At 41.9% G+C, this 16,316-nt stretch overlaps 1 protein-coding gene across 12 annotated transcripts in view; it reads left to right on the top strand.

The window, feature by feature from the left end:
- DNM1 (dynamin 1) overlaps positions 1 to 16,316 on the top strand; it is a 111,910-nt gene that overhangs the window by 77,498 nt on the left and 18,096 nt on the right. For all 12 annotated transcript variants that reach the window (XM_063432600.1, XM_063432595.1, XM_063432596.1 and 9 more), the window contains 3 exons: positions 6,662 to 6,775; positions 13,631 to 13,740; positions 15,671 to 15,782. In XM_063432600.1, coding sequence (XP_063288670.1) covers positions 6,662 to 6,775; positions 13,631 to 13,740; positions 15,671 to 15,782 — 336 coding nt within the window. The remainder of the gene's footprint in view (positions 1 to 6,661; positions 6,776 to 13,630; positions 13,741 to 15,670; positions 15,783 to 16,316) is intronic.

Below are 16,316 nucleotides of genomic sequence, written 5' to 3'. Positions count from 1 at the left end.
GATGAAGCCAAACGGAATTAGTAGAAAGGAGGGTCATTTGTAAAGTGCTTTAAATCATTCACACGGTGATCAGTTTTAGCATTGTCTATGCCAGGGATAGGCAACCTTCGGCTCTCCAGATGTTTTGGACTACACCTCCCATGATGCTTTGCCAGCATTATGTGTGTAAGAGCATCATGGGGGATGTCGTCCACAACATCTGGAGAGCCGAAGGTTGCCTATCCCTGGTCTATGCAGTATCACTGAACTGCAGTGTTACCATAAAATAAATCTTTCCTAAAATTAAGTATTGTTGATGTGTGTATATATATATATCCAGCTACCCATCCTCCAGCAGGCTTGACTCATTTGCAAACCATCACAGTTACTGTAGTTACATCAATGACGTAGCTGTGAACCTTCTAAATTAGCTCATCCTTGAAGTTGGGGTCAGCAGGACTTTTTTTCTGGAACAGTTTTTTTGCTTAGGACGAATAAACCACTGCTGAGACTCCTTGAAATATGAAGCCTTGATTGACCCCTTACCAAAATATAGATTGCTGCAACCAAGCAGTTTTTTCAATGTAGAGTAGTATTACAACTAATGTGTGTAGGACATATTGACTGAAAATCCGAGAACGGAAAACTGCCTAGATTTTGTAAGCTTTATTTCAGTTCAAGATGGAGAAGAAGAAATGTCATGTTGTACTATATTTTACAAAACTGACATCCAGCAATGTTTCAGCAATGACATTGCATACTTGCCAACAGTCCTGAATTTGGTAGGACAGTCCTGATTTTGGACCACTGTCCTGTTGTCCAGTTTCTTTTTTTCTTTCTAGTGTCCTGCTTCTGGGGCAATCTAAAAGAAAAGTGCTAGAATCACAGGATGACTGGAGCAAATCTCTAACAGACAATGAGCAATCAGCTGCTATTTCATCCTTCATTATAAGCTTTTCATTCAGCGCTCAAACAGTTAATACGGGGTTCCTTTGAATCCTGAAGAATTGTTTTTAAGATCTGTGTATGATTTCTCTAGCAACCACTTTGTGCTAAAATGTTCACCATCGAGGCAAAGATACATATTAATGCAGGCACTAATAAGAGACTATAACAAAAATAAAGAACGAAAAAGGGGTGTGTGGGGGCGTGTGTTCTCTGTACCTTCTTAAGTTAGGCTAACATTTAGAGGATTATTCACTAAACAATGAATTGTAGTAAATTAAAAACCAAATTGTAACATTTAGGCAAAAATAATTGGTTGGTTTTTTAGTGTACTGCCGTTCAGTGTTTAGTGCATAAACCCCTGCGTTGCCAAGCGTGACATTTTTGTATTGTGTGCTAATGTGTTGAGTGTTTGTTTGGGGGTACATGCATGCAACTCCAATTCATGCTTGTTACATTTTTGCACAAAACAGACATACCTACCAGAGGCGGAATTATAAACTAAAATGAAATTTTACTTTTTGTTTTTGCGTCAATATTTCTGTGTTTTCTTTTTATTATGAAACAGCAGTGAAATATATAGTATTATATTGGCTGCTGTTTTTTGGGTTTTTTTGTACAATTTAAAAATGGCATCTTACATAATCATTTGCAATAGTCAATACAGCATATGTACTTTATATTATAGATGTTGTGTTAACATTTTTGAGAAGTCTTAAGGAAGTTTTAAGATTTTTATGATAAGGATAATATTATTGTTGTATTTAAGACATTCCTCAAACCTATATTATTTAACAGTCCATACCAGCCTGTTATTTTCTGGTTAATCGAACATGTTTTACACCTTGCACGAGGCCCATTAAACATTAAGGTGTGCTCATGGTGCTTGGAGTTTTTATGTGTAGTGTTTCACTATCAAACGCTGCATACACAAAGTTTATATCCCCTTGTCAGCTAGAGGTGTAACTATCATTGGGGTGTTATTAGTCAGCCCAGAGGTTCTGGGCTAGCTGATGACAATTTTATGCATTTGTCTGTGTACAGAATGTCAATCATTGGCTTAGAGAGATCAGCTGACGCTCTCATCCAACTAATGTCGATGGTATGGCAGCTGGGTCCCCGGTAAAAGGCAACAGCACCAGGGTACTCCTACCATCATAACCACTTCAGCAGGCACCACCATGTTTTCCTGGACACAAATCATTTGCACATATTAAAGGAATACTCCAAACACCATAACCACTTTTTGTGGAGTGTTCTTTTAATATATGAAAAGAGATGCAGTGCAGCCTGGAAGACTCAAATGTTACAGAAAGGATATCAGCTCATTAGCCAAATTAGAATTCCTTCTGCATATGAAGGCTGTGTATTAAAAAGAACACTCATGTCTTGCCCAACAGCATGATTACTGATATGTGTCCAGGAAAATATGTTGGATCCAGCAACTCTAATTAGAGGTGGTCTGTCTACATTACAGTGTTTAGTTAACCTAAAACGGTTTTAAAAATGTTAACACAATGTACAAATTGTCTTTTGTTTTACGGATATTGGGGGTCAACTCCACATTTTTAATAGGGAGGTTTTTTTTCCTTTTAAAAGCTGTATCTTACGCACACATTGCTACTATAGTTTAGAAAAGGCTGTTCTGCGATGGTAGTTTCTGTGTCTAGGAGATTGTACTGCCCTGCCTAGCAGAAAGTTACATAGAGCATAACCATGCTATCCCACCCTGAACCAAACGTACAGAGTTACCATGCTCTTCAAAGGCAGAAGTAACAGACAATACCTATCAGAAAATACCATAGAGAGGTAACATACAATACCTATCAGAAAATACCATAGAGAAGTAACATACAATACCTATCAGAAAATACCATAGAGAGGTAACATACTCTACCTATCAGAAAATACCATAGAGAGGTAACATCCTCTACCTATCAGACAATACCATAGATAAGTAACAGACCATACCTATCAGAAAATACCATAGAGAGGTAATATGCTCATTCTGACAGAAAATACCATAGAGAAGTAACAGACAATACCTATGAGAAAATACCATAGAGAAGTAACATACTCTACCTAACAGAAAATACCATAGAGAGGTAACATACTCTACCTATCAGAAAATACCATAGAGAAGTAACATACTCTACCTATCAGAAAATACCATAGAGAGGTAACAGACAATACCTATCAGAAAATACCATAGAGAAGTAACATACAATACCAATCAGAAAATACCATAGAGAGGTAACATCCTCTACCTATCAGAAAATACCATAGAGAGGTAATATGCTCATCCTGACAGAAAATACCATAGAGAAGTAACATACTCTACCTATCAGAAAATACCATAGAGAAGTAACATACAATACCTATCAGAAAATACCATAGAGAGGTAACATCCTCTACCTATCAGAAAATACCATAGAGAAGTAACATACAATACCTATCAGACAATACCATAGAGAAGTAACAGACCATACCTATCAGAAAATACCATAGAGAGGTAACATCCTCTACCTATCAGAAAATACCATAGAGAAGTAACATACAATACCTATCAGACAATACCATAGAGAAGTAACAGACCATACCTATCAGAAAATACCATAGAGAGGTAATATGCTCATTCTGACAGAAAATACCATAGAGAAGTAACAGACAATACCTATCAGAAAATACCATAGAGAAGTAACATACAATACCTATCAGAAAATACCATAGAGAGGTAACATCCTCTACCTATCAGAAAATACCATAGAGAAGTAACATACAATACCTATCAGACAATACCATAGAGAAGTAACAGACCATACCTATCAGAAAATACCATAGAGAGGTAACATACAATACCTATCAGAAAATACCATAGAGAGGTAACATACTCTACCTATCAGAAAATACCATAGAGAGGTAATATGCTCATTCTGACAGAAAATACCATAGAGAAGTAACATACAATACCTATCAGACAATACCATAGAGAAGTAACAGACCATATCTATCAGAAAATACCATAGAGAGGTAACATCCTCTACCTATCAGACAATACCATAGAGAAGTAACAGACCATACCTATCAGAAAATACCATAGAGAGGTAACATACAATACCTATCAGAAAATACCATAGAGAGGTAACATACTCTACCTATCAGAAAATACCATAGAGAGGTAATATGCTCATCCTGACAGAAAATACCATAGAGAGGTAACATGCTGTTTCTGACAGATAATAGCATAGAGAGGTCACATGCTCTTACTGACATACCATGGAGAGGTCAAATGCTCATCCTGACAGACAATACCATAGAGAGGTAACATGCTCTTTCTGACAGATAATACCATAGAGAGTTATCATGCATTTCCAGTTAAGAGAGGCATAATGTTGGGCTGTCTTTAGTTTAACCTCCCTCATTCTTACGAACTGCACTTTGTGTAGCAGTGTATAAGAAAATGTTGCAGTCATAAATAATTTGTGATTGAACTAGAAATAAAAGTGTTTTGGAATTAATCTGTGCAAATTAAACATTTGGTTCTAAATTACATTTTCAAATGGATAAATAGTTCATGAAGTTACCTATACTATCCCCAGAACTGTCAGTGTCCACACGCCTAGCCACGCCTTATTTTGTGAAAGTACCTTCTTACCATTTTATACTTCCCAGCTGTCCCTATTTAGGAAGGACAGTCCTTATGTTAGCCCTACATCCCCATGTCTCTCTTTTATATCCTAATGTCCATATTTTCTAAGAGTCCCATATTGTTGATGCGTTGGAATGTGACTTCAAAGAGAATTTCAAGTTCAAGGCCAGTTTGGCAATTTTGACCTTAAATTTGAAATTTACTTTGAATTCTCACTTAAGTGAATGACCTTGATAGTACTGTGTCTTTAAGCTTTAACAATAACGGTGTTTAGCAATGTTCTTGTTCTAAATTGCATCTTAGTTGCATAAATGTATTAATTCACTAAAAATTTGCAGAACATTCCAACCCTTAGCCACACCCTTCACTCTTAAAATTAATGTGTCCCTCTTTGTCCATTTGAAATGTTGGGAGTTATGCCGTATTAAAGGAACAGTTTAGGCACCATAACAATTCCATAGAACTAAATAAAGTGCAAGTGGGTTAAACCATTCTCAAATGGTTTAACTCCGAGGTCTTTGTTCCAGGGCAGACTCTCCTTGCCTCTCTTCCCTTCTGTTTTCTAAACACCTCTAAACTGGAAGGCTCTAACTTTCTGGTTTACAGATTTTTATTAACGGAAAGGTAAGCGAGGTAGGGAGATTCCGCCCTGGAACAAAGACTTTGGGTTTAAACCATTAGAGAGCGGTTTAACCCCTTTAGGTGAGCTAGGAACTTTCTGGCACAATAACTTAATTTCAATAAAGTTGTTATGGTGCCAGGAGTGTTCCTTTAAGTGTTGGGCTGGGGCTGTTATGTTTTGCTTTCATAAGCACTGCCCATTTTATAGCATCAGCTGCTTTAATTATTATGATATATGTCATAGATATGCCATTAAACTTGAGTGCATCTTTCTGGTTCCTCTATGGTATTTTTCAGTTATAGACTCCGTGGTCCTCCATTCTCTGTGATACGAAAAGCCAAGCACACACTAAACTGTAGTAGCAATCAATAGCTTTCAGAAATACTATGACAAATGTAGTTCCGTCTCTGACACTTATTTACCGTTATCATCTTTCATGCTTGCTTTTTTTTTTCCTTCTGTCACTTCACAAAAATGTGATATCCAGAGAAATATGCAGCCATTGCAGGTTTCCATGTCTCCTAGCGATTGCCCTTCCATACAGATATCTCCAAATTCAGTCTCCTAGTTGTCTAATGCTCACAGTTTCAGCCCTTTTGAAATAATTACACGTGAGAAAGGTTAATCCAAAATTGTGACATATGTATGGGAAAATATGATTAAAATATTGCATTTTTAGTAAAAACTGCAAAAATGAATGCAGCCACTTTATTCCCCAAAGTGCAGACAAGGTATTGATAAACTGACTGACTATACTTCTCCTTTAAGGAGTGGAAATGGTGACGATAGTAACCAGGGTTATTTGCTGTAGTGTGAATTGTCAGGAATTCATAAATAATTGCAAGTATTTTTCAAATTTTAGACCAAAGTAGATGAGGTGGAAAAGCAAATCCACAAGTCAACCATGTTTCAGTTCAGCAGTGTTGGCTTAATATTCACTTTGAATTTACTTTGATTTTTTTTGACAATTTATACATTATTGTATATCCCTGAATATATTACATACTGGTATTGAAATCAGTTCTCAAAGAGGAAATATTTTGACCTCAAATGGCCCATTCTTACTAAATGGCATTAGTGTCTTACTAATCAAATGCCAACACTGTGGGTTTAAAAGCTTATTGCTTTTATTGTGATGACCCGCTGTAATCACATCCTTAATAAATGAGATCCTTAGTAAACAATATATTTTAAAAACGGAACCTCAGTTCTTAGTTTTAAGATTTAGTCCTTAGTGTTAATATTTATTTCACTTTTATAAAAGTCATTCAAATGATTACATGTTTGAAGTGTTTGTTGCTGTGATGCATGCTGTTTTGTTAAACAATATGGCTGGTGGAATATCGATTACAACTTACAAAGATCATTAAACTAGGGAGCGAGCAGAGGCCAGAGTCTCTCTGTTTCTGTGTGTGCTTGACATATACCCTGTTACTAATAATAATATTTAATTATCTGTCGGACAGGTCATCCGCAAGGGGTGGCTGACTATTAACAACATTGGCATCATGAAAGGAGGTGCCAAGGAGTACTGGTTTGTCCTGACTGCGGAGAATCTCTCCTGGTACAAAGATGATGAGGTCAGTATCTCATAAATTGTATCCTCAAAGTACTTTGTGTAAGGGAGTAAAGGGGTCCCATGTATTATTATACTGTCCAACCAATGTGATAAGTCAACTGACTACTTCACCAACTGATACATTTGTTGAAATCTCAGGTTTGCCTGTTCAGTTCCTGACATTGACAGCACAGCTTTTTGTAATTCTGTGCTTAATCAAACGAATACCATGAAGTTGGATAATAATAACTATATATCAAATATGTTCAGAAAAAAAATCAATATATTCTTCATGAAAAATAAACTTAATTATGTTGTAACAAACATTCCAGTACTCAGTACCCAAGAAAAAAATCCCTATGTATTTAATTATGAAATGTGTAATGCTGTTATGAGAGTTTTGTAAAATTGCATCAATAATAGCAATCCAGGAATCACCCCGCCCACAGTGTGCATTAAATAATGCGAGGTGGAAGTGCCTCTACTGATAGTCACTAGAGGTGGATTTAACCCTGCAATGTAAACATTGCAGTTTATTTAAAAAAAAATACGCAATGTTTTACACTGTATGGTTAGATCAACAGGGACACTGCATCCAGACCATTTCATTGAGATGAAGTGATCTGAGTGACTATCCCTTTAATACAGGCTCCCCCCAAACTCCGGCCCTCCAGATGTTGCTGAACTACAACTCCCATGATTCTCAGCCAATCTATTGCATTCGTAGAATCATGGGAGTTGTAGTTCAGCAACATCTGGAGGGCCAGAGTTTGGGGAAGCCTGCTTTACTACAAGATTCAATGTGTGTGAGTTATAGTAAAGCAAAGATCGGAGGGTCTTGATTTGCCACTGCTGGCTTTTAGGAATGTTTAAATATCTTATTGTTTTCCTGTAAACCCTATTTATTTATGTTACTTTTCTATAAACCATCAAATTCTTTGCACAACTAGTTCAGCTCAGTTTCTTCAACTCCAGAACTGCTGACTTGTGCGTTTATTTCATCTTACTGCCTTACCCACAATTACTCACAGCTGTAACAGCTGTATTTCTCCTCCCTGGAATTTCCTTTTAAAGACCCCTTTAGGGAATAAAACCTTCTTAGTTTAGATCCCGTTCTTTAAAGCTTTGCTATTCAAACCAGTCCTCATGCAACCCCACAAACATAGAACTATGGGGCATTCCAGTTCTGTTACAACTCAGGATACTGATAAAGCCTGGGCCCCGTGACTAATTTGGAAATGATACCATTATGGTTGCTCATGACATCTACAGATAAAGATGTTTTATAATAAGAAGGAACAGATTTCCAGTAAAAGCGTGAATGATTATCAGAAATTCTCATAGAGAGTTACATAAAAATTGGAAAGTATCAATAATAAAGTTGTTACAATAGGCAGTTCAGAATGTTGAGTGACTGTAATGATGGTTCATTCATAAATTGGTAGAGACATAGCAGTGCCATTTATAACAGTTCTTTTTTTACTGTTACCATTAAGGTTACGGACTATACACATTAATTATGGTGTAGTCAAGTAGGAGCTGGTTGTACTCCCCATTAGTCTTATTGGGTGAAGTGCTGAAACTAAATCATGAGATATTTGAGGATATTCAGAGAGGGCGATTTTGTTTTCCTGCTGAAGGAAGGGTTGGATTTGCCAGTCGGTAGATTAGGCAGCGGCCTACAGGCACCTGATTACTAGGAGCACCTACCCTTGCTACAAATGTGCATTTTTGTTCATCTTATATACGTTTGTAACGGACCGTTTCGCACACAAGAGGATAAAACCCAGTTTGCTACTGCAATCACCAACCTCCCGAACTCCAAACTGCACGTATTCACCAACTCTCGAACAGCAGACACACGAACCCTGGAAGCAGCCGAACAGGAAAAGCAATACGAACAGCTTACACTCCTGGCAATCGGCATACAGTCAAATTCCCCCCAAGATTGAGACAACACTTCAGCTTCAGGGTTAAACAGCAACAACACTGATTTATTCACACAACAGGCTTATATGGGATTCTCCCATGCAAGGGAGGGATTTACAGTAATTACACAATACACCAATCACACATGAGTTACCTCCCACAATGCCTCACAATCCCTCCTCTTTGCCCTGGAGATAATTGGGGAAGGAATCTAATTATCTCCAAGGACAGAGGCAAAACTCCATTACCCACATGGCAGACAAAAGGACAGTAAAATACATAAAATTACCTATTGATGCATTTAGTACACAAAACACATACATGCAATATATCCCCAGATAGCTTAGATCTGAGCGCACATTATTACCGAATGGCGCTCAGATCACATACATATAGTTCAATCGCCATGGAGCCAAAGTCTTTCACATAGTCTTTTGTTACACGAATAGGCTCCATGGCATGGCTATCTGGGGTGAGGCTGTTCATACGGTCAAACTACCGAATGAACAGCCAGTCGGTTCCACTACCGAATGCCGAGGTAAGGAGGCTGGCGGCTCAGCGGTGTTCACGCAATAAAGTGTCCGTTTTCAGTTCCATAGTTTGAGCGCTGAACACCGTTGGCCATTCGGGAGTTAAAATGGGCGCTGCCACGTGTTCGGCAAACGAACAAAGGCCCCCCAGCGTTCATCAATTAAGCTGCGGTTAACCGCAGCTTCTGGGCGTTTAATTGACGGCACACTCCAGCTCCTAGGTGGTCCCTCATACGGTAGTTTGTTCGGTAGCTGGAATCTACCGAACAACCCGGCTGAAAAGCACGAACAAGCCTTTCTGCAGGGAGAATAAACGTTTTTCAAGTCTGGTCCATAGTCCAAAGGGAGCAGGCGAGCAACCAGGCTTCTCCAGTTCACAGTGGCGAGATTGGTATCGCCACACTTCTCCCCTTTACCAATTAGACTAACAGGGTATCTGAACTCCTGCCCAACTCCAGCAACCCACCCACAAAACAGAAATGGCAGTACAGCCCACCCACAATAAATGGTTACTACACCTGGGTAGAGGAGAACTTTGTCCATTTCCAGGTGTCTCGCCATGGCTGTGTGGGGGACTGGTAGGCTGCCCTGGTGGGTTGCTGAGTGGGCAGAGACCAGCGGTACTCTGCCCTGGTGCCAGTACTACCGTGGAAGTACCCTGGTTGGAGCCTGGTTGCTGGAGGGGGAGACCGACTGTCTCCCCTCTGGATACACCGCTCTGTGGCTGGGGAACAGGACCGACCATCCTTACCCCTTGTGCTGCAAGTGCGGAGACTACGGTCCCATCTGCACCATTGGGGGGTGCAACATCTCCCCTTGGTGGGCTAGGCTGCCGCTGGAGAGAGGGTGTGACAAGCTCCTCTCTCTGGACTGTAAACTGCCGCTGGGGAGAGGGGATAGCAGGCTCCTCTCTCTGACACTTTCTCTGCTGGTGGAGAGGGGAACCAGCTGTCTACCCTTTCATTATTTTGTCCTGCTGCTGGGGTGCGAGACTGACGGTCTCTGCTCCCTTTAGGACACTCTGCCGCTGGGGAGGAAGGACGGCACCTTCAGCTCCCTGGGGTGCACACTGCCGCTGGGGAGGAAGGACGGCACCTTCAGCTCCCTGGGGTACACACTGCCGCTGGGGAGGAAGGACGGCACCTTCAGCTCCCTGGGGTACACACTGCCGCTGGGGAGGAAGGACGGCACCTTCTGCTCCCTGGGGTACACACCGCCGCTGGGGAGGAAGGACTGCACCTTCAGCTCCCTGGGGCACACACTGCCGCTGGGGAGGAAGGACAGCACCTTCTGCTCCCTGGGGTACACACTGTCGCTGGGGAGGAAGGACGGCACCTTCTGCTCCCTGGGGGACACACTGCCGCTGGGGAGGAAGGACGACACCTTCAGCTCCCTGGGGTGCACACTGCCGCTGGGGAGGAAGGACGGCACCTTCAGCTCCCTGGGGTACACACTGCCACTGGGGAGGAAGGACGGCACCTTCAGCTCCCTGGGGTACACACTGCCGCTGGGGAGGAAGGACGGCACCTTCTGCTCCCTGGGGTACACACCGCCGCTGGGGAGGAAGGACTGCACCTTCAGCTCCCTGGGGCACACACTGCCGCTGGGGAGGAAGGACGGCACCTTCTGCTCCCTGGGGTACACACTGTCACTGGGGAGGAAGGACGGCACCTTCTGCTCCCTGGGACACACACTGCCGCTGGGGAGGAAGGACGACACCTTCAGCTCCCTGGGGTACACACTGCCGCTGGGGAGGAAGGACGGCACCTTCTGCTCCCTGGGGTACACACTGCCGCTGGGGAGGAAGGACGGCACCTTCTGCTCCCTGGGGGACACACTGCCGCTGAGGAGGAAGGACTGCACCTTCAGCTCCCTGGGACTTACTCTGCCGCTGGGGAGGAAGGACGGCACCTTCTGCTCCCTGGGATACACACTGCCGCTGAGGAGGAAGGACGATACCTTCTGCTCCCTGGGACACACACTGCCGCTGGGGAGGGAGGACTGCACCTTCAGCTCCCTGGGATACAATCTGCCGCTGGGGAGGAAGGACTGCACCTTCAGCTCCCTGGGATACAATCTGCCGCTGGGGAGGAAGGACTGCACCTTCAGCTCCCTGGGACTTACTCTGCCGCTAGGGAGGAAGGACGACACCTTCTGCTCCCTGGGGTACCCCTTTGAGTCCCCGTAAGGCACTCTGCCACCGGATAGGGCGACCGATACCTTTGGCTGGATCTGCCATGAACCGCAGGTAATCGTCTACCTGGCTCCTTACGAAATGCACGAATTTCTCAGAGGGGACAAATGTAACGAGAGCCATCCGCGAGGCATACTCTTTCTCAAACGCCTCCTGAGTGTAGCTGGGTGCCATGCTTGCTCTGCTGAAGTTGGTTTCTTAGTAGATAGGGGCGCTGTACGGGTACTGGCGTTGCCCTCACTTTGTAATCCAAGGAATGGTGTTGCCCTGTAGCTGTCCTTCTGGGCTGTGGAAATGATCCCGCCGCTTGCCACCAATTGTAATGGACCGTTTCGCACACAAGAGGATAAAACCCAGTTTAGGCGATAATCCCCTTTCCCATAGACCAGCAGCTACTGCAATCACCAACCTCCCGAACTCCAAACTGCACGTATTCACCAACTCTCGAACAGCAGACACACGATCCCTGGAAGCAGCGGAACAGGAAAAGCAATACGAACAGCTTACACTCCTGGCAATCGGCATACAGTCAAATTCCCCCCAAGAATGAGACAACACTTCAGCTTCAGGGTTAAACAGCAACAACACTGATTTATTCACACAACAGGCTTATATGGGATTCTCCCATGCAAGGGAGGGATTTACAGTAATTACACAATACACCAATCACACATGAGTTACCTCCCACAATGCCTCACAATCCCTCCTCTTTGCCCTGGAGATAATTGGGGAAGGAATCTAATTATCTCCAAGGACAGAGGCAAAACTCCATTACCCACATGGCAGACAAAAGGACAGTAAAATACATAAAATTACCTATTGATGCATTTAGTACACAAAACACATACATGCAATATATCCCCAGATAGCTTAGATCTGAGCGCACATTGTTACCGAATGGCGCTCAGATCACATACATATAGTTCAATCGCCATGGAGCCAAAGTCTTTCACATAGTCTTTTGTTACACGAATAGGCTCCATGGCATGGCTATCTGGGGTGAGGCTGTTCATACGGTCAAACTACCGAATGAACAGCCAGTCGGTTCCACTAGCGAATGCCGAGGTAAGGAGGCTGGCGGCTCAGCGGTGTTCGCGCAATAAAGTGTCCGTTTTCAGTTCCATAGTTTGAGCGCTGAACAACGCTGGCCGTTCGGGAGTTAAAATGGCCGCTGCCACGTGTTCGGCAAACGAACAAAGCCCCCCCAGCGTTCATCTATTAAGCTGCGGTTAACTGCAGCTTCTGGGCGGTTCATTGACGGCACACTCCAGCTCCTAGGTGGTCCCTCATACGGTAGTTTGTTCGGTAGCTGGAATCTACCGAACACCCCGGCTGAAAGGCACGAACAAAGAATAAACGTTTTTTCAAGTCTGGTCCATAGTCCAAAGGGAGCAGGCGAGCAACCAGGCTTCTCCAGTTCACAGTGGCGAGATTGGTTTTGCCACAACGTTGATGCACGTTTTCATATTGCTATGTGGCAATTGCACAATTTATTTGTAGAGGGAGAAAGTGAGAGATGTTCTTCCTGACTGTCTTGTGTTGTGTGTACTGTCCAAAGTCATGAGAATGGAACTTTTGGGGGGAGGTTGGAGTGTCTGAAAATTCCTCTACCCCAAATACTTCAAAGGTAAAAGTTACAGGGTTTACAGAATTCAACGTACCATTTATTCAATTTTTCAACTGCCCCAGAACTACTGGTTAGTCAGTGACTATATTTCTTGTTGATGGTCGCAGGTTTAAGGGTCCAAAAGCATCCTATAGAGGATTAGTTCTACAACAAATGGGGCCTACCTTTTGGCTGTCACTGCTGTAAATGGAAACCAGGGACTGTCTACTTTTTCTTAAGATCTGCCAGGGTCAGTAATTGGAAACACATGTAGAGCGAGATCCAGCCAGTAATTCTGACCTGCCTTTTCCTCTGTCTCCTGCCTGGGAGTCACATTTCACTCCTATGCATTAACCGTTCCCTGCCTGTACTTCTTTTAAAAAAGACACAGGAATCTTCATACCTAAAGAGGTGCAATATACACAGGCAGCTCACAATAGCATTTATTATGATGTCCATAAATAATTTGCTACACCCACAGAAAGAAGTCAAAATACACAATTCTTCTTATAATGCTATAACTTTCCCAGGAAACAGAACCCAGACTGGCTTTCTTACTATAGCTAAAGCCTTCTCCAAGTCATAGATGTATATAATGTTGTCCCTCTGTGCCTACAGGAGAAGGAGAAGAAGTATATGCTGCCTCTGGACAATCTTAAACTGAGAGATATTGAGAAGGGATTTATGTCCAGCAAGTACATCTTTGCCCTATTCAACACTGAACAAAGGTGAGTATCTTACTATGCCGGTATTCGAGAGTTAGGATTTGCGTGGAGTGGAAATCAGATATGAATTGACCTGGGCCGAGATAAAAAGTAGTCACATATATTTGCCACCTGAACGCTGTTTAAAAATGGCATTCTAGACAACTGTTCAGTTTTGCTTTGCCATATGGGAAATACCATATCTGGTCAGATAAACATGGCTGCCACTATATTGTCTACCTGCGTTCATGTTGAGGCATGATTCCCGGGCCCGGTCAAGTTGGCCACCAGTATAAAATGTACCTGTGCTCAGAGCATTTAACAAAAGTCCATGGTATGAAGGAAGGTTCAAGCAGATCATTGACATTATGCTGTCCCTGTTGACTGACCTTTTAAAACCTCTCCATTTTTGTGATTTTTGCATCTCCAGCACCCAAGCTCCACCCCCTTTCCATTAATGTAATTTGAGGCATTCTGTTTCCTTATTGAGTCGTTCAAGTATTTGTACTGTGTTAGCATGAACCGCCTGTCCTGATCTAGTATGTCTCCTAGTATGACTTCTTTGTCCAGCTCAGAGCAAAAAGACGTGATGAAAAATGAGAGAGCAGCAGATATAATTAAAAAAAAAATTTGGGTTGAGGTTACATGGGGGTTTATGCATGAAACAGATAGCTGTGGATTATATATTGGCTGTACCTGTCTTCCCAGCAAAATGTTTGTTAGCAGAAAGAGCATAATTAGGAGCCTTCCTGCTGGGGGTGCAAATGCTGAGTGCCCATAGAATGCACACATGGCACAAGCATGAAACAAATCACATACATTCCCACCACCTACCCCCCAAAGAATAGCTTTTTAGATAGGAAATTAGCAGGAAACGGCAAAATGGCAACAACCTGTTATCCTAAACATGTGCTGACCTTTTAGTAATGGCAAATTTGGAAGTAAATATTTTGACATTATCGCTCACTGACGGTTAAACATGATTCTAGAGGTGCTTGTGAACTACTTTTTCTATTACTCTCAGCCAGTGAAAATGCTTTTGTATCTGCATAGAGCTGATTGAGCATCATGGGAAATGTATTTGATGCAGATCTGCATTGCTAACTTTAGCCGTCAGTGAATTTTCCTTTTAGCCATGTGGCTTGTGTTGAGGTTTTCCTTTTTGCAAATCCCAGCCTGCTGAGTGTCGTTGCATTCCGTACGACCATTCCAATATCCACAGAGCAGATATTCAACTCAGAACAGACTTTATCGGTTTGACTACCCACATAGCTGTGCATTTTTAATGTATACTATTTTTGTTTTAGTAGACTCGAGCAGCATACCAGAGTAAAAATTCCAACTCCCACCCTGTAAAAAATGCTCAAAGTACTGTACGGGAATAAGCAGGCTTTAGCATTCTGCTGCAGTCTAAATTTACCATGATTCTCTGCCAGTCAGAGACATCAAATTGCCCATCATGGGTACTACTGTGTGATATATAAGAAGAGACCTTTTAATTGCAATTAGCAGATTACTGGTGCCTACTGCTTCCCTTGATTGTGCACTTGACAGTCTGAATAATGAATGGATTCTCCTGATGCATTATCTTGCATAAAATGTTCAGAGGGTATGGTCTTCTGTACCATTTCTTGTAAGTCCCCAAAAAATAGCCCATAGGCACATGTAATATAGATGCCTCCGTGAACTAGGCCCTTTCCATTTTATTTTTAATGGGAAATAAAGTGGGTTGGACAAGACATATAACTAGACAATCCACAATTTGAACTAGAAGTATGTAGCTAAATTTATCCTAAAATGCCTATTATCATACTATTATTCTAGGCATATCCTTTATCTTTCTTATAATTAATTCTGCCCTGCTTCTGTTTTGAGCATTTGAACGTATAGCATATTAACAAATAGGCTGTGTATTTCAATGGTATGTTTTTTGTTGTTTTTTTGTTTTGTTTAGAAATGTATATAAAGATTACCGTCAACTGGAATTAGCTTGTGAGACCCAGGAGGAAGTGGACAGCTGGAAGGCATCTTTTTTGCGTGCTGGCGTTTACCCAGAAAGAGTTATGGTATGTAGATGAGCATCAAATTAATTGTGCCCACCCATAATTAGAGTTCTTAATGAGATGTTCAGTACAAGCTTTTCTGAAAGAGGAGAATCCAAGAACTCCCGCCTCTGTGCTCGAGCTCCTTCCTTAGACAGGAAACCATATTCTTGTGTCCCTTCCTATATTCACCAAATATCATCCGCCAAATGAGATCGCATTGGCATGCGTACTTTTTGATTTCACAGCATTGCTGACATTGACGTAGTGTCACTATTAAGATTATACCTTTTATGTCCATACATAATCCACACATTTGCTAGACACATCTAGGCGCATCCGTTATGAAATTTTATTTGAAGGTTTTATTTTTCTGCCATTTTTCTCAGTGGCATCGGCATAAAGATAAAAAAAAAAATATGGTTGTTGAAATGGGATCGATGACATCTTCATCCTTGACGCACCTTTTTATTCATTCCATTTTGTCAGCCATATTTATTCTTTAGATCCTGCAAGAGCAAGTACGTATCTTTTTAATTTAAACATTTCCTGTTGATA

Source organism: Pelobates fuscus, chromosome 9 (assembly GCF_036172605.1).
Source record: "Pelobates fuscus isolate aPelFus1 chromosome 9, aPelFus1.pri, whole genome shotgun sequence".
Taxonomy (NCBI): Eukaryota; Metazoa; Chordata; class Amphibia; order Anura; family Pelobatidae; genus Pelobates; species Pelobates fuscus.
This window is presented reverse-complemented; position numbering and strand designations above follow the sequence as displayed.